The following is a 20,206-nucleotide window of genomic DNA, read 5'->3' as shown; positions in this document are numbered from 1 at the left end:
CGAGCTCCTCTAGAGATATGTAATTTAATCGTCAACCGCGTTCATTACAACAGTTTTGAACTAAAGCGGAAAGTAAATTTATTGATGGCAGAAAATCAAAACCATTCCGCCCTTTACACGACTTTTCAATATTGTCCATAAAATCGTGTCTGGTGACATGACGGCGGGAAAAGTATAATCATTTTAAAGGCCGCTTCGCGCCGCGTCGTTGCGCGCTTCAACAGTTTACATTTTATGCATCCAAGTATTTAGGTCATCTGTTAAATTCACTTGCTGCTGTATAATAGAGATTTTAAATCAAAATTTAAATGATTTCTTGTGCAGTAAAGTAACAGTTTACAACAGTGTAGGCAATTTTTAGAAAAGTTGAATTTTTTGAACCCTATCGAGGTATAAAGAGTTTGCAAAAAATAATAAGGTGAAAAATGAACTTCTGAGCAATTGATTGTCTCAGCCCATAAGTTACTAATATTGTTTACATTTAAGTATTGCAATGTCGCTATTCCAAATACTGGGACTTAGTAGTAATATTCAAGGGACTCTTTGGAGGAGTTTTAAATAGTATTTAAATGTACATATGTACATATTAAAAACTTTGTACTGAATTTTATCACTTATTCACGTTTCAATTAACAATAGATTGTGTTTCCGGCAACTTGAGAGATGCGGGTTATATCTTATTGAATTAGGAATAGGTCAGCATTTAGTACCTCTGACCTCACATTATGGGTTTTGGGTGATTATGATTTATTTGATTACTCGAAAGCATTGCAAGAGCACGTTAAGAGAATTGACAAACAACTATATTAGGATTATATATTTAAAGCTATAGGTATTCAAAATGCCAGAAGATTGAATGCAGACTTTATTTATCAACTTTTGTAGATGTAAGTAATTGTGGGTACGCACAACAATTTCAAAGGAAAGAAAAACAAAACATGATGTCGAAATAAGGGTGACCACAGTAAAAATAAGAAGTCGAAAGAAATTCAATTAGTGTAAAAATAAATCCCCCAGCTAAAAGATTTGATCCCGTACGCCTCGCTGTACCGTATAAGTAACAAAGAATGTTGCGAGGCTTCGCTGCTTACAAAGAACCCCCTGCATGACTGGTGGAAATAGTCCGAAATTTCTAATTCAAGCTTATAAGTAATTACAGTTTCGACAACTTTACCAGAAGAACGTATTGTGTAAGCTGTGTACACTGGGTTTGAATACACAACTCGGCGCGGTTATGTAGTGTACACTGTATACTGTAGTGCTTCTTAAATAATTAGATATAAAGCCGCGTTACACTACCGCCACGTAGGCATCGCGTGGGCGTCTGTGACGATAATCGCGCACCAACAAGGCTATTATGTAAATCGGCCATTTGTTTGTTACATTGCGATTATGTAAGAACATTGTCGACGATGCAATGGAGAACGCCGGCCGGGTCGCAGGTTACGTTACGCGGTATATAGGTCTTCGTGTTCTGTCTCAACTCTAGTACCGTGGACGTGAGTCACCGGTGATTCGCGCTACGATACCCTTCATTATACTTCTCTGTCGAATGTAGGCTCCAAGGGCGCGCCACTGACCTCGATGTGTTAATCATTGCAACGCGTTATGTCATTTGGTACTTGCATAAGTGTTCATGAATATTAATGTGGAAGGGGTCGTTGCTAATTTAGCATTTAGCAATATGCCAGTTGGTAGAATGCGCTGGTATCACGCTGCTCCGATCCGAAACAAGATGTTCGGGGTTTAGCCACCAAAGCGTGAAGGGCGCTAAGGCGGATCGTTTCGTTCTATGCGTCTAGTCAACCGATTGACGGCGTCGGAGTTCCGATAACGTATGTTCACAGATCAATAGTAAAGCACTTTCATGTTTTTGTTTCCCATTGTCCACATAGTACCACGTCTAGATCGTCTTTGAAGTCTTACTGTGCCCAAGCATAAAAATTTAAATAATCTGTAGTATACCAACATAAAAAACAACTAAGTTTAGGTGCTAAATTATGACTTAAGAATAAAAAGAATACCTACGTAAATGTGTTATGTAATTTATAACTAGTTTTAAATACCTATATAATACGCCAGGGCAGCTGTTTAAATTTTATTATATAAAGCGTTGTGCTTACAAGGGAAAATTATTACTTCAGAGAAATATTTATCTTTACAGAAGGTACACTTATATTTATACTTTATAGTATTGTTAGTTTGTCTTAACAATTATTTTTTTTTCATAGCAATAGTTTGTGATCCGGATAATAACAGACTTCATCTCGGAAAAAATCATGTTCCCTGTGGGACTTTTAAGGAGGAAAAATTTACATAAACATGGAAACGCGTAAAATAGCGAGATCGCGTAACATTATTCAATAACGCATAATTTCATAAATGTATGACGCAGTAGCGTAGCTTACCATAAAGAAGGGGCCCTATGTCTAAATTTTTTGGGGGCTCTTCAGGACAGTGCCAACGTATGGGCACCCGCTTAGTTTTATGTAGGTATGGGCCAAGAGAGGCCCCATAGCACTGATACGGCTGATACAGTGGTCATACTATGACGTAAGAACTAAATGTTTTTAAATTGTGAAATTAAAGTTAAATTATAAAAGCAATGTTACGCAGTCTTTGAAATATACGACGTTATATTTAAATATCGAATAGACTTTTTTTATTAACTACAAAAATGATTTCCCCTTAAAAATATTACATAGGCTGCCATTTGAAATGTTGATGTAGAAGTTATTACACGGTTATCATCGTAATTTCTGAGTATTCGACACGTGTTTCGCTCTAAAATTGGCCAATTGATTTGATTTATAGAATATTTCCATAAAATAGTGCTTAATTACTGTTCATATTTACCATCTACACGATACATACATATTATACATTCGAGCTAGCGTGGACTTGTCAGTGGAGCCGTAAATTTGAGAGAGGTATTATACTAAAAGATTCCAATGTCTTTTCATAGGTACTCACATGCGTCGAAATTTGAAAAATGACCCGTATTCTATCAAATTATAACAGCCCTATATTATAATATAATAGTGACTGACAAATATTATTGGCTGAGAAGTATACACTGGAATTTCTCATCACGGCCCTCGCGCTGCACGGCAGTGTGAGCAGCCTTGTGCCTGTTATGGATTTTGCAGATAACTTCGTTCCGCATCAGGTCAGCGCGGTATACTGCACGACTAAATAGGTCAGTCCAAAGTAACGAGATATTTTCTACGCCCGGTTAGATATCATAACTGCATACCGCTAAAATAACTGCTATTCAATGACAGTCTCTGAGATACGTGTGCTGATGCGTGTTGATGAATTAATTTGTTGTGCAAAATACTTAACTCTTTTAAATGTTAATTAAAATAAAACTTTTGAAGGTAGGTATAAAAAAATGTTGGCGGCTGCGCCTGTGGCAAGTCAAGTTCCAGATAAATGAAGCAAAAATCACTCTGCAAGTCCTTCGCCTGCTAATGAGTGTCGGTAAAATAGGTTCAACCGTTTCAGAGATTAAATAACTCGTATAAACAAACATACAAAAAATCTAATAAGGCGTGTTTAAGTTTGATAACGTGCACGTTGCCACATGAGCTTACGATAAGCCCATTATGTATTTCGATATCACAAACGTTATTAATTTTTTTCTATATACAGAAAAATATTAATTCTTACGGTTAATTGTCATGAATGTGTTCCTAGATTTATTTAGGAGATTTACAATCGAATACTCGTTGTAATACCATTGTTTCAAGTTTCTATTATAAGAATAGTGACTGCTGTTTAAGTACGCTTTTGGTCATGAAAGGTTTAGGTCGTTATTGAATGCATCGGCAACGAACTTGAATGATTCCACTGAGAGACCGCTCAACTAACAACAGTTAGCGATTTCTGGCAAATTATTAAAATGTTAATAACAAAGTTATAGTCGTTTTATATATTACTTTTGCGTAGAAACAAGCTGTTAATGTCGTTTTAGTTATGTTTCTTGTTCGTCCGAAGTCAATTACATTTTTTACTTACATTTACAATTACACAATTTAAATAAAAATGCTATTATAATCGGTCTGATCTACGCACAATGAGCTCACAATGTCATGAAGTCAAAATTATTCGTTTAAAATCAGGCGTAAGCTTATCATTACCCGATATATTATTATAATAAAGAAAATTGTTTGATTGATAATAATTAATAACCACTTATCTGATTGAGAAAATCCCATTAATTGCAATGTACTGTAGGAGTGTACTCGTAATTATTCTATCTGAATGGTGAAACCGTCGTTTGTGGGTCTACGATAATAAAATTATTTCTCGATTTTTCGATACCGTTCGTAATAAATTTCTCTCCACCTAACATCGATTACGATTATTAAAATAATCGGCGTTCTGTTTGCTTAATATTATGTATGATATTGTGACCCTACCAGCACGATGATATTGTATTGTATCCCCTAGTAAAATTTACGCGCAGTAAATTTTATAGATTTTATGATTATTATATTTTTTTAAGAAACTAATGTTACTCTCCGCTTTGTACGATTGTATTTTTGTGAATAACATATCCAAAGCATAATTATGTTATTACATAATTATTAGTTTTATAAAAATAAAACCTGTACCTAAACGATCCGGCGCTTGTTTATGTATTCTCGGAGCGGCGCGCTCTTGTGCCTTGCGCCAAACAGTTACGTAATGAAACGCAAACTGTGACTTCATTGCTAAGTTATATAAGTATATTATGTAGCGATGCGGACAAAATATCACAAGATGTATTGGGCTTCTTAACAAAAAAAAAATTGTATTAAATCATTTTAAGAACGATAAAAATGTGCTCGTTATTTTTATTGTATAATAATGTCTGAACAAAATACAATGTTTTGTATTACGTTTGTCGGTGGGTATTATAAAAGTCGACCTTGATAACGGACGGCGGGTCGTGTCGAGCACGAGTCCGAAGCGCATTGTGCGCGTAATCGGGATCCCCGGCGGTCGGCGGGCCTGCCCGGTTACCAAACAGGTCAACTGTTCTAGTTCACTTGAGCAGCGAACAAAGGTACAATGTAACTTTTTCCACAATAATAGGTTGAATCACAAACATGTTATGCTCCTACATTGTTACATAACAAATAATAAAAGCATTGCGAATTCAAATTGCCAGAGCAAACATAACTACCAGTGTATTTTTATGTCAGCGGGCCGGCCTTCGCGATAAATATTCCAATGTAACCTTCTGGAAGTAGGAAATGTAGTTTTTACCTTGACATTACTTATTCAGTGACCCTGCAACGGGCGTCGAGGTGCAATTCTAAGTTGTACCGTCGCTTCGCACGCTCCTCGGCGGAACAGCCGGGGGAAGTGAGTCGAGACGCGGCCGACGCCACGCACACCGCTCCCATGTCGATGCAGGTAAATGGAAACCACTTCGCTTCTGCCGTACCCATAACCCAATTAGTGGGCCTGTTCGTCTCGTACGTCTAAAACATTACGCAACCATATCCTTATATAAATGTACACGTCGACTCCTCTTACGTAAAACGTCCAGCCGCAATATTACAAAACAATGTCAGAAACCGTGGGAACATTTTATTTATTTTAACGATTATACCTTGCTCGTTATTTAATGATATGATACCTTATTAGAAGATTGGATACATAAAAAGTATTTTATAACGTTATTTTGTTTTTTTATTATAAACGAATTACTGTAGTGCAAAACTAAGGCATCGCCTGATACCAGTGATTTAAATTCTACCTTCAACGTAATCTCTGCGTGGAATTGATAGTAATAAATTGTAGTAGCTAATGTAGCTAATGTATGAATGTCCTTTGCAGGTTCGCTACGAAATGGGCCGTAAGCTCATCACACTGGGACGTTATTCCGATGCGGCGCCGTACTTGGCGCACGTGGGCGCCTCCACGGAACCAACGGCGAGTAAAGCGCGCATATTACTTGCACAGGTACGCGAATTTACTTGCCGGGTACGCGAATTATATTAAACGCTGGGCGTATGCCGAGGCAGAGCGCAATGCAGATTTTGTGTGAAAATTTGTAGCGGGCCGCATATGTGCCACATTACATCTCACTGCAGTACAAAATAATTCATATTTACAACAAATATCTCCAGCGCTAAAAATCGATTTAGAGTTGTCGCCTCAATCACACTTTACGCCATCTGCCATCTTAATCTATTGAAAACTATACTGGCGCCACTCGCATCTTTAAACTAGTCGAAAACATTGTCGATAACTGATCTTTCGATTTTCATGGATGACTATTCGTTTGAAATCACTTGTCTTGCGTAACTTAAAAGAAGATCTGCAACAAAATCGTCAGTGTATCGCGGCCCATAGTCGACAATGTCAGAAACGAGTTATAAATAGAACGGTCCATCAATAGAATTCATATCAAAGTGAAGAGTGGCTAAGAATGGCCGCTCCTTTAAAAGTCGGTTTAATATAGCCGTGTTATTTATTTCAAGATCGATTTATAATTTATTGACAGGCCAATGTTACTCTCGCAATTATATTATGTTTCAACTTATAAAACACAATTTAAATATTATAATTATCCAATATTTCAGAATAAAGTATATTACGAAAACTCATAACTTTGTTTACAATATATGCAAGTTCTAATGAAATACATACACAATTATATTATGTACAGATATTATGATTGATTTGTTCAACAACGGGCATGTTTATGAACAACTATTCAACGTAATTATAAAGTAATGCCTACTATCCACTTTCCGAAACTAATGGATAATGTAGTTGGCGCGTGATATTAATTACTGCCCCGATCTTCCCTCACCCGTGCCGTCTGCATTTCGATCCAAGTTCTTTGTTATTCTGAGTCCGTGAAGTTATTGTCTATGGGCAGCCGGTGCTACAATCTCGCGAGCAGCATCATTTTCATTAATTGCTACCCGATGTCGCCACTGGTCACTTTTTGTATTTATATTTGGACACAAATACTTCAGTAAAGTTGGTAAGACGTGCAGAAATACAATGAGATACAATTATTTCCAGATCATTACGGTAATGAGTGGTAACAGAGAGTCCAGGCGGCTGACGCGCGAGCTGTACCGCGGGGTGCGCGACCACGCCGCCACCGCTTGGCTGAAGGCGACCGATCTCGAGTGCATCCTGTGCTGCAACACGTTCACGGAGCCTGTCACCACGCCCTGTGGACACACCTACTGTCGGACCTGCATTGAACGCTTACTGGACTACAGGAAGAAGTGTGCACTCTGCCTCCGGTCACTGGACAACTTTAACTTGGCTATGGTGAGTTAACGCGTTACTAATTCGAACTAGATGTCGAGAGGTAGAATGCTATGAGATTGTTAACCTCTCGCTATCTTGTGACTAAATTGTGCGCACGGACTGTAGACCATACTGTGATAGTAAAACGGAACTCCTTTAATATAGATAAAAAAAATCACCTGTAGACCCGCCAATGTCCATCAAAGAGGTAAAAATATACGTTTTCTTTTATTAAGTAATGTTATAGGTCTGCTAAAAGAAATATCAACCGTATTTTTGTACCTAGGTAAATCTCAAGTGCTATTTCTAAAATGTCTTCCTGTCTAGGAATAACCGAAATAACTCGCAACTTTATAAATTTTATGTGACGAAAAAATAAGGTTCACAGAGACATAAACGGCAAGTGATTTCAAACCTTGCCATTGTAGAGTTTGTGTTTAAATTAAAAACTTATTTTAGATTTGTAGGCTTTTTGTATTTATATTTCCACTTTTCTTATCATTGTCGTGACGTAATAATTGTATAAATTAGGAAAACTTTAAAAACAATTATATAAAATATAGATTTGCAATGAATATTTGGCTACAATTCGGTATTTACTGTTCGGCTACTTTTATCCTATTATTTAGTACCAGATATTATTCGCCGGAATACCGAATACTAAAACTTATAAATTTAATTATAATGTAGTTTTCTTGTAATGACCAAAGTTGTAGATCATAACAAACTTCCTTTTTATAAGAATATAAAAAAACTATCAAATATATGTCTGCGCATAAGAATTGTAATTAAAATTAAAGAGTGGAAGATTATGACGCAGAAAATCTTTGTTCTGCACTTTACGCAGTACATAAATAACTCCTTTTGGTTGCTGCTTCATGAAACAGAAATAATTCAGATCACAGTCGATATAATTAATAAGTTATACTATACGTTGGCCGAACATTCGGCGATCCAAGTCAAATATTCGGCGATCCAAGCCAAATATTCGGCAGTCGGGAAGTGGCCGAATATTATGCCATACATTGCAAATCTACTAAAATTACATCTATCGAAATTTGACACACGTAATAGTCCACATGGCGCAACAGCGCGACTCGTCTGCGCAACAAGTGTGGGTGCTGATTCGCTACATATCTTATTTAAATAATAATAAATGTCTTAACCAATCATTGCGTTATAACATAACAGTAAGCTATGACAACCCCACCGAAATTCTTTCCTTTAAGCCCATTAGCACGATTACGATATTTTTAGAATTCCGGGTGTTTGTAGGCAGCTTGGAGCTCGCCATAGTGCCCACCTGCTCATTTACTGGATCTGCAATAAAAGTAATGTAATTAAGACAAAACACCAATTAGGTTAATAATTGTTTACACGATTCGTGAAGTCTAGTTGCGTAACACGAGTTTTAAATACGTATAATTTGGTAGTCTTTGTTGTTCTTCTGACATCTCGCTAGCTCACGATTACAAAATTCTGTGTGATATTTATTGCACTAGGTGATTTTATGTCTTTTTCAGTAAATAATTCCAATAATCCCGAAAAATAAATAAAATGGGAACCATGGATTATGAACGTTTATAATTTCACTTATCCGAAATAAATAAAACTTTTGGTACGCGCCCTATCCTAGCCGATGACATCGGGCGTTTCCGGAAGTATTCGGCTGCGCGGGCTGGCTGGCAGAAGAGAAGATAATTATGTCACGCGGCGACTATTCTATTATTCTCTCTGGTTGCACATAGTCAAAAAATGATTAAAATTGTATTCTGTAATTATTTTTGGTAATATAATGTTTAATTCTTATACTTTAAAACTACTTAATACTGTAAAAAGAGCGTTTAACAATTTACTTAGTACTTTATAATAGTGAGCCAACGAGTTATAAAACAAAAGAGGTCGGTTATTCTCGGGTCAAGCATTTAAGGGTTATCTTTGGCAGTTGTGACAGTAACAATATAATGACCGGGCTATTATGGTATCGCTAGGGGTCCTTGGCGTTCATTTAACTCGATCATTGGATACGATCTAGTAATTGAACTATATAAAGGTCGATACCCTTTTGCAGTTGTCGGTTAGCTCCTATTCAATAATATGATTGATTGGAGTTTATGTGCGTCATATGAGTATACGAGAGAATTTCAATCTCCTAGGCATTGTTTACCAGTTTATTTTTTTATATGGTTTCTGACATACGTTTATAAATATATTCAGCACACTATAATGCTCTTTACAGAGAAACAGGTTTTATGTCATAATAAGATATGTTTAAACCTTATGAAACCGCGTTCGAAATATTTATAATCTGTCTCTGTTGTCGGTGCGAGGTTTGATTCGCGGACGCGTCATCAAACCTCGCACCTCAACAGAGTACATAATGACTATGGCTATCGGCTCAACGCTAGCCATAGTCATTATGTAACTCATGACATCATTTCAGAAGCCCTACATTAAATAGCTAAGTCCTACTCAGTTAACGTACAACGCTGCAGATAATCAGTGCGAATAATCCCATGAGATCTTGCGTGGGCTAGTGGATAAACCAGACTGATGTTATCTGCGACTTCATTCGTGTCAGTGTTGAACAAATAAAGACGGCTACACGCTTGAAAAGTGTATGTTAATGTTTCCAATTTAGCGTACTAAATCCTAATGCGTTCTGGCGAGCGTTTAGGGATATCAGGAGTTAGGACTGCCCCTCCCAGAGTTTTGTCAAGCCCGCTCCAGGTTGTCGAGGGAATTAACAAATCTACGTAATTAACGATCCCAATAGCTTCTTTGATCCATAGCGAAATTGGCCCAATCGGAAGAAAGTTTTTTTGATACGCTTACGAGTGACTTGTTTTTATTCGCGGGATCGGATCAAAGATTTATATTGAGATCGTTTATTGTAAACGGGTGTATAAGGACATAGAAGGCGCAGTCCCTAATAACTAGCTACGGCCATGCTTGGCCCTCATTAAGTTAATAATTATTTGTTCAACCGCAGACGGGAGTGACGACTTTTATCTCCGCCGCGCTGACTTCCATCGACGCGTTGAGATCACAGCAGCCGCTCGACACTGACGTCATTCCGATATTCGTATGCACCGTCGCTTATCCATCGTAAGTACTTTTGTAAAGGTCGATAAATACTAAAAAAAATATTTTTATATTAATATTTGCTGACGCCTTTTAGTACTATCCATAAACAGAACTAACACTTAAATTACGATTTTATTTCGACTTTTGCGCTAGTGTCTTCGGATATTAGATGTTAAAATTCAAATTTTATGTCCCAAAACAGATGATTAAATTATTTTTAAACAATGTATACTGTATGGCAATATATATCTATAATAAATTACACGATGATTTCAAAATTCTTAAATTGAATATATTCAAATGTAAATTATTTAAGTTCCTTCTTGATAAATGTAATTATTTTGTAAATTATTTTTTTCATGAAAAGTTTTAATGAAATTATGTGTACGCTGAAAACGGCAGAATACTATGAGCTAATTAATAACATGTAACAACTGTTTACAGTATTCAACATATAAATGCATTATTATTATTATTATTCGATACCTTAAATATGCAAAGGTGAAATCACATGTTACACGAGGCAAAATCTTTATCTAAAACATAACCGCAAGTTAGCGCCGCGGCAGCTATTCGTATTTCATTTCGTCGGTATTTCAGACATTTATGCTGGTCGTATTTCAGAAGTATTACCAAATGCCGTACAACATTTATATTATCCGTTGCATCTTGTCTGGAGTTTTGTTATTGCTCGTTCATCTTATAAGCAAATTCTTATTTAAACATTATTACAAATTATTGTGACGCTTTTTTGATGAGATCCATTTTGTACCTATATACTTCAGGTTATTGAAAATATCTTATTTTTACTTAACAACAGATGTCTGAGTGTAACATTTCCAACCTTATTTCTGTTGAGGTAAATACATAATTGATAAATGTGCCCTCGCGTCTCACGCCCTTGACCGTTTAATGTCACCGATTGACATTGCCGTTGTCAAAGTTGAAATAGTTCATTGTACAGCCGCACCTACGGGGTTATCTGAACATTATCTGAACAGTACATCTGAAATGAAACATGTTTAATTTGAATATGAATGATTAGTTCAGAGTGAAGTAAATGACCGCTCCGAACCCCCCCCCCCCCTCCCCCTCCTTGTGTCAATGACAAGCCAGTCCGTCGGGTTATCTAGGCATCGGGCGCGCGATAAACAACCATTGCTTTGTTTTTATTGTTATCTCTTATCAGTCACGTGTAATGAAAGCTATTGTGCGAAGAATTTATAAATGTTTTCGATTATGTAAAAAAATAATCGCAATTGGCTGATGTGTTATATACTGCCATTATAAAGCAAAGAGTAGAGGCTCTTGTCGATGGTCCTCAGAAATATGTTCAGTATTACTTTATGTAAACCGTATAATTTAGGTACGACTCACCGCAACAAAGCACTATGACGACCAACTTGTATAAATTGTACGGCCATAAAAAAAATCGGATGTGCCTTCACAAACAAATCTCTCACCTTTGAGTAAAATCTCCAGTTGATATTTAACGTATTCAACTATTTAATAAACCAAGCTTAAGCTATCATTCAAGAAATTATTCCCAGCTAAATCGACGGTTTTAGATATACATAAATCAGTTGCCAAATCATATATTGTAAATAAAGATATCATTTGAGCCGATGTCGAGGCACTATCTTGAGATGCTGACCACAACTTAATGGCGTGTCAGCTGATACCACACTTCAGATCCAAATTGTTATATTAGTCCTCGTAAGTATGTCGCGTTCTGGGATCAGCCTGTGTATATCCGGTTCCTACAGGCATAATTGTGTCGACTGTCGAAGGGTAATCAGCTCTCGTCAGTCGACATTCTATCGGACCCCACTCCACTTATCATCAGTGCAGTGGAGTCACTTAGCCGTGTACGTATTACAAAAAAAAAGTGAGTTGCATGTACGGCCCTTTAATTTCATAATTGTCGAGGTAAAACATTATGAATATTTCGTTCGTGGAACAATGCGACGTATGTGTCATAACTGGCACGTAATGACTGCTAGGGCTGGCAACAGTGCACCCGTGGCCAACAAAGAGGGAACTGTATAAATTACATGGTAATTAAGTGATTGATTTTATGGATGAGTTCATTGCGCTCTACGTTAAATGACTTACAACTCAAACTGTTTTGGACTTTGACAGTTATTCAGATGGCGTTGATAAAATATACATGTATGTTAAGATTTAATTGTTTTTAATATTTTAATAAATATAGAGTTATTTTAAATGAATAATACAGAAGTGTAAACATGTTTAGAATGATCTATCAACAATCACGTAACGCGCATTTATAACATAATATTATGCATATGCCATATTGCTCTGGAGTGATCGTAATTACTATTTGTTTAATAATCAATTAATGAAATATGTAGTTTTAAAGAATAAGGTATAACAATAAAACGGGGGGAATGAAATGAACGGACGATACCTAGTGACAGAGTATATGCAACTTTGCGGTTAATTGCATAGTCAATAAGATTCTGTAGTAGTACAAATGGCCTACAAGTTCCAATTATCAAGAAAATTGGATTTCACCATAAACGACAACGTGGTGATAACTCATGAACCTTTGCTGACATAATAATAACTTTTCGTTAAGCATATTATGTTATTATGTTTTAATAAGGCTCGATCTTCCATTTCGTTCGCATGACAATACTTGACAAAGTATTATTATAAAGCATGCTACGTGCAGCACCACACGTGCATATCTTGTCTTTAGCACGCGTTGAGCGTTACTCGCTTTTAATCATATCTTTAGAGTTCTGTTTTTAAATTTCAAAACGGAAAAGTAATTTATTCCGGCATGTTAGTATTTAAAGAAGAATAGCAATAAATTTTATTTATTTATTTGATTGCTGCCCTAATAAAAGAACAACTAATTCGAAATATAAAATATCATTTTAATTTCTTAATTGTTTAAATCTCGAATTAGTTTAACATTTTTAAATTTGTGATCCATAAACAATGGATTTTTTTTTCAGTATCCCCTGCCCGCTATTTATATTCGACCCGCGGTACTGGCTGATGGTGCGGCGCGTTCTCGCGTCCGACTCGCGCCAATTCGGCATGGTCGCGTACGAAAGGGACCGCACCTATTCTAATTACGGCACGGTGAGTCATAAATCACACATTAATTGCCGCTAATTTAATTGTGTTGCGTAAATTCGTTAAATATTAGTCTGTGTTCGTCGTTTAAAAATAGCGTTCTGTTATTTTTATTATTGTTTCAGATTTGAATTTTTAAGTTATTTTTTGATATTTTGATGATTGATTTATTTGCAAATTAAATTGAGTTTTCAAATTGACTTACGAAATATACCAATAATAAATTATGCTCTGTATATTTAGATACTGAAAGTGTGCGACTGCGTGTATTTGGAAGATGGCCGCTCCATACTGTCCACCGTCGGCATGTCCAGGTTCAGAGTGATCGAACGGGAAGTCAGAGATGGGTAAGTGATAAAACATTCACTTAAACCATTATTAACAATATTTGACTCTATCTTCCTCCACTCATTCCCTCTGATTCCAACATGGGAACAAGGCAACACATGTTTAATACGCATGTTGTGGAAATGAATTGACTTATTCTTTAACTTCGCCTAATAATCACCGCCTGAGGTATTATCCATTTCCGGGGATAATCATATTAATTGGCACAGTTTTGCCCGATCTTATAATCGTCATTATGGCCTCGCGAGCTTCAATACGCAGTTGCTTTAAACCAAGGTAGCGATAGCAAATAAACCCGGCCATTACCGCGCTACATTAAATATCGATACTGAACTTTATATCTGCTGTAAATATTATTTATAGATTTCAAAAGTATTACTGACTAATGGAATGATGTGAAATATGCATCCGGAGTGTCTCCGTAATAAAATGTTTATAACAACTTCAAAAACTCTGTGAAAATAATTGTCAATGATAAATTTACGACATAATGTGTTGCGGATCGGTGCCAAGCCGTATCGTTACGATGCTAGCAATGTGCTGTTTTCTTTCGTGTTTTATTTTTTTTTACAATTTAGAATAAGGTTTGTTCTATATTCCTCTGTGTTCAATTTTCGGAGACCTAAAGAGATCTTTAATGTTTTAAATTTCATTAAACAAAAAATATTATACTTAATTTTTTACATAAAAACACATAAAATTTTATATTCTTTTAATCATACTTATAAACTATTGCTCTTGTGATGTCCTTTGACGAATACCGATAATACGCACGTTTTAATAAAAAAAAAATCAAAATAGATAATCTTTAATCGATAGTATACTTTTCTTAAGTCAATAAAGTCAGTTTTTAATTATCGATAATGTTTCTGTCTACTTATATATATATACTATAGCGCCCCCCCCCCCTCCCCCACCGAGACCACGAAAGCTGCAGTCTTCGAAACACAGGGAGAAAAGTAAAATATGAAAACCGCGATAAAATAGTTAATTTTTGATGTAATACTGTTTCAAACTATGTAATATGACTATTACTTAGTTTATATTACCGAATTAAAATAATCGCAATACTGAAAGTAACACCGTTGGATGTCGAAATCTCAAATAAAATACACGTGCACTCAATAATGACAGATTATTTAATAAAGATAGCATTAACGTAATAGTTTTATATTTTGTATAAAGAGCAGCGCTAGGAAACTGATCAATTAGATTGCAGAAATACATTACGTTAATTTTGCGCAACATTATTGATTAATCTAACTGAGCTCAACGTCCAAAGACATTTCGTCAATAGATTTCTCATAATAGCTTTTGATTTAAATACCGCAAAGTGTTACCAAGCAAAAAAACAAATGAATAAGTTATTCTGGGTAAAATGTCTGAACAAGGTTTTTGAACTTAATGCTAAATTGAATAAGTTGGACACGTTTAGATATTAATAATCTCTAACACTTCCAAACAGTGGCGAAATGTGACATTTTCTAAAAGGGACACAACATATAGATACAAATACGCATCAATGCGGTCTGCAAATCATCCTTATAATATTTAGATGCTACATAATGGGAAGCCGGCATCGGGTTATATGGACCTCTCGCCACTACTTCCAAATAATAATAATAATAATAATATCAGCCCTGTATTATAGTATATAATTATAGTATATAAATACTTGCCCACTGCTGAGCACGGGCCTCCTCTACTACTGAGATGGATTAGCCCTTAGTCCACCACGCTGACCTGGTGCGGATTGGTAGACTTCACACACCTTCGAAATTCCTATAAAGAACTTCTCGGATGTGCAGGTTTCCTCACGATGTTTTCCTTCACCGTTAAAGCGAACGATAAATTCACAAAGAATACACACATGATTTTTAGAAAAGTCAAAGGTGTGTGCCCTTGGGATTTGAACCTGCGGACATTCGTCTTGGCAGACCGTTCCACACCCAACTAGGCTATCGCCGCTTCGAAATAACTTTTATTAACACCAGTTAAATATTTATGTAAGTACTAAAACTTTGTGTATTGTTTTCAGGTGTGATGTCGCGCGTGTCGAACCGCTTGCCGACATCGTCCCGAACGATCGCCTTATGATATGGGAGCTTCAAGTCACCGGTGCGCAGATCTGCTACAAGGCGCTAATATGGCTGCACACCATGAGCAAGTCCATATACTCCGAGATCCAGTCCACCTTCGGCGAGATTCCCAAGATGGATTGCCTGAACAGCAAATGGTGGGAGACGGCTGACGGACCCACATGGATGTGGTGGCTCATCGCTATACTGCCGCTCAAGTCTGAGATAAAGGTATTTATATTATAAGAAATCCTACTCCAAATATAAGTGATCTCAACTTTGTTAAGTTTTTGTGGATGTACGGGTCAGATTCCCGGATCAAATATGTGTAATTGATTCGGGTCGTATTTTATGTAGTTTGTCGTAGATACAAACACGATACGAGATAGTCGTATTGTAATGTAGGATTAATATTGTATTGCGATTTTTACGTTTTATATATTTGAATGGCGAATGCTATTTAATTTTACAGATATTAATCTTATCCACACAAAATCTGCTAAAGCGAATGACCGCAGTATACCGCACTTTAGAGGCAATAGACCGAATATCAATGACGTCGGCCACCAATGAAGAACTCACGGAAGCCCTCAACACGGCACAGGAGTGGCTACTGCGCGGCTCTTGAATTTATTTTTTAAGTTAATTGCTGTCTATCGGCTAAGTGCGGCTGATTGAGGTCCGTAAAGCGAACCGTATTAACCGTATTATGTTAACCCGAAAGTATGTGTTCTATCAATCAGCTGTAATTTTTGCCGCGCTTCAGCCGAATAGATGCAGAAAATAAGTCTCTCGGATGTGAGAATAAGTTAAAATTTGTAATGGTATTGTAATTGTTGTTAGTGTTTATTAATGTTTGAGCCCTGACGTGTAGATTTCGATAGTTGCGTATTAATATAGAACTAATATAAGAAACAAAGGGAACTAAAAGGTAGCGGAATTTAAGTGTCTATCGGTATTCAATACTGGAGATAAATTAGTGTAATAAATTCTGTTTAAACTTACCACCTTACCTATAAACGTTGTAACCCATCTTTTGGCACTTTATAAAAATGAATGTTTACTGGTAAGGCCCTTATTTAGTATTGTCGAAAATGTCGTCTAGAGTCGACGACTCGTCGCGCGACATTTCCTAATATTGTGTATGTACTCTACCGCCGCGACTGGAATATGTCTTCGATAAATTGCAGGGTTCTTATTGTGATCTAAGCTCTTACTGTCTTTTCTATTACTCTCTTAACTCTCAGTAGTGTGTGTTAGTAAACGTTTAGATGTTACCTGGTCTATTTTTCTTACGAGGATAACTTTGTTTTGGTTTATGTAATGTTGTAAACGTCATGGGAGCCCAGTAACTGACGGCCCAATGGTTAATGTAATCCTTATTATATATAAACTTTTTGTATTGTCTATGGCTTCGTAAGACTGTTCTATACTTTTTAACTGATTATAATTTCTACAAACTGGTAAGTTACGTTGCATTTAAAGCTAGAATTTAATGTTTGAGTTGATATCGATGTAAAAAAAAATATGTGATTACTAAGTGCACCTTTATATACTTGGTATATTTTTTCTATCGTGATTAGATATAAATGTATAGAATAACTAGCATTTAAACATTATTTATTTGTATACAATATGGTGTAGAGACGTGTAGATTTTCGAGTGTTGCAGTAAGCTAGAGTATATACGAGTTATTTATAAAGTGAGATGTCATTAGCGTGCGCAAACGTTGCTGCGTGTAGGCATTGTGCTGCACCGCCTTGGCAATCTTCTCCTAACGATAACTTACAAAACCTGGCACTAAAATCTTCCCCTGGTGTTATATTTGTTGATACATTTACTGTACCGCTACAACTGTTCTTACAGTGTATGCACAATATATAGTTGAAAATTGCCAAGGCTGTAACGTTTCGCGTGCAAAGCTCGGTTAATATTAGTCGTTGGTCGTCGTACGAGGCAAACAATGCGATCTCATCAGCAAAGTTACTATAATTATGAATAACATTCATTATCAGTGTCGGTTACAATATACCGTAGTTAATATTCAAAGATAACAGTTGTGTTAGTAAACAAACATTTACATTTTCACGATAAGTTATTATTAAACTATGCCGCCTCATAATATTTAGTGAAAATTTAATTCTATAACAGATTTTTCATATTTTTATTATATTTTTTTTTACAAAATTTAAAAATATAACACTTTACATCCTAAAAGGGAACTTCTTCTAAATTCTATTTATATACATGGAAATTACAAACAAATAAAACTAGGAAATAAGCAGCAAATTGCCGCTCCTTAGATTTTGGTGATTCAGCGTAGCTATTCGAAATTTATTTACATTAATTATTTAGCTTTCATTAAAATAATATATTCCATTTATTTTCAGTAGCCCCGCTTAGTACTTACTACTTACGCACCATTCCGCTTTACTACAGAATACAAATAATATGTAATTATGATCTCTGCATAAAATGAGTTTTGTCTTACTAATCACTGCTAAGATTTAAGATTTTCAATCCAGGCTTCCTAAAGATCGGCTTCATTTACCATATTAATAAATATCAATACGAACATGAAAAAAAAATCTTATACCGGGTGTTCCAGAAGGTGACAATAAAACGGCATTACGGGAAAGACCTAGATATAACTGCACGAATAAAAAATAAATTAGTGCTCTACGTATGATACCTAAAATCTATACATTCAACAGCACTTTTTAGTACCTAAACCTCACCTTCTGGGACAAGTGTGATAAGTATCACAAAACAAGTTGTTAATGTGTAGACACCAAAATCAATATATTTGATGCGAATTGGAGGCCGTCATATGTTAGTCGTTAAGGTACAGGGAAGTTGCTATAGAAAATTGACGGCTAAAAATACTACTAGGAGAATTTAAGCATTACAGGGCAATGCGTGAATGATCTGTAACAAGCAGGAAGCCAAAGACTATTTTTTACGTCGAACAGACATTTCTGTACAATAGAAAAAACCTGCCCAGTGCGAGTCGGACTCGCGCTCAAAGGTTCTGTACAACCCTGTAGGTATATAAGTAAAAGTTCACCCATCACGACAATCTAGTCATAGTTATGATATTTTTATTTCAAAATGAAATCCATAACATTACAATATGGAAAGCTGGAGGAGCATAAATTAAAGATAAAAGTCTATAAAAATAAGGTTTTCGGAATTTTTCCTTTATTGTGATAAAAATTGCAATAAAAATAACATAACTATGACTCGATTGTCGTGATGGGTGAACTTTAACTTATATACCTACATGTTTGAAGGGAACCCTCGGTGCGCGAGTCCGACTCGCACTTGGCCGGTTATTCCTTTTGAGGTATGGAACCCTAAAAAATCAAAGTAATTTCGCTGTACGTGGTTTCCGAGTTTACATAGTAAATATAAAAATGAAGCCGCCGTTTATTAATACATGTCTGTTTTGGTTACCCTACGTGTTATAAGTTTTGCTGTGATTAATTATATGTACGTAAAAGTGCAGTATTATAATGATTCAATAATATAATATTTTATTGTGAGCTATTAGTCATTGATGTCACGTGATAGCCATTTCATCATAATTCTCGGCTCCTAAGAACCTCGAATATTAAGTGTTCTAACCAACGGCAGGTAAAAATATGAAACAAGTGACAATAAATGCACTATTTATCTACTAAACAAATCCACGCGATGGTCATTCGAATTAATATTTGGCACTTTAAAATTATAATCACACTGAATTCACATTTCTATCTATTTTGTATTTTTAAATTAATAACCAATCAACATAATACTGTGTTAGTTAATGAAATATTAATTAAACAATTTAAATTTTTCAAAACGTATGGCTAATATTTTTATTATGATAAAACTAAAACTATTAACCAGTCGCTTTGTACAATATGAACTAGCTTTTCGCCATAGTCTTTATTTGAGTAAAGATGTGTGTTGGATCGACTAAGTATCATTCATTAATTAAATAAAAATACTTACATCTCAAGATCCAACATAGTTGATATCTACCCCGCATATATGTATTCTGAAATTGGGGACCATTATCAAGATCAAGACTACTGTATACTAAACTATATTACTTTTAAATTAAGTTGCATTTTTCAAGGTCGGCAAGTGCAATGTTACAAATAGTGTTTTAAATTTTAATACCTAGACATCTGTTTTTTTAGTTACGTAATCCTCACTATACTGTAACTTGTGCCGCGCCCATAACTCTGGAGATATGTCGAAAGCTAGTTATAAAGAATATTATTAATAAAAGACTTGAAAGTAACATGGGTTTTATTTGTACA

The 20,206-nt window shown here is 35.7% G+C and overlaps 1 protein-coding gene across 4 annotated transcripts in view; it reads left to right on the top strand.

Annotated features, from left to right (window-relative positions):
• Positions 1-20,187, top strand: part of LOC115448551 — a 38,550-nt gene extending 18,363 nt beyond the window's left edge. For all 4 annotated transcript variants that reach the window (XM_030176013.2, XM_037443833.1, XM_037443835.1 and 1 more), the window contains exons 5-12: positions 5,276-5,406; positions 5,833-5,958; positions 7,033-7,290; positions 10,262-10,377; positions 13,344-13,473; positions 13,711-13,814; positions 15,854-16,124; positions 16,366-20,187. In XM_030176013.2, the coding sequence (XP_030031873.2) occupies positions 5,276-5,406; positions 5,833-5,958; positions 7,033-7,290; positions 10,262-10,377; positions 13,344-13,473; positions 13,711-13,814; positions 15,854-16,124; positions 16,366-16,521 (1,292 nt within the window). In that variant the 3' untranslated portion in view covers positions 16,522-20,187. The remainder of the gene's footprint in view (positions 1-5,275; positions 5,407-5,832; positions 5,959-7,032; positions 7,291-10,261; positions 10,378-13,343; positions 13,474-13,710; positions 13,815-15,853; positions 16,125-16,365) is intronic.
• Positions 20,188-20,206: the final 19 nt, after the last annotated feature.

Source organism: Manduca sexta, chromosome 27 (genome assembly GCF_014839805.1).
Source record: "Manduca sexta isolate Smith_Timp_Sample1 chromosome 27, JHU_Msex_v1.0, whole genome shotgun sequence".
In the NCBI taxonomy this organism is placed as follows: domain Eukaryota; kingdom Metazoa; phylum Arthropoda; class Insecta; order Lepidoptera; family Sphingidae; genus Manduca; species Manduca sexta.
The sequence above is the reverse complement of the archived record's forward strand: the minus strand, read 5'-3'. Positions and strand labels throughout refer to the sequence as shown.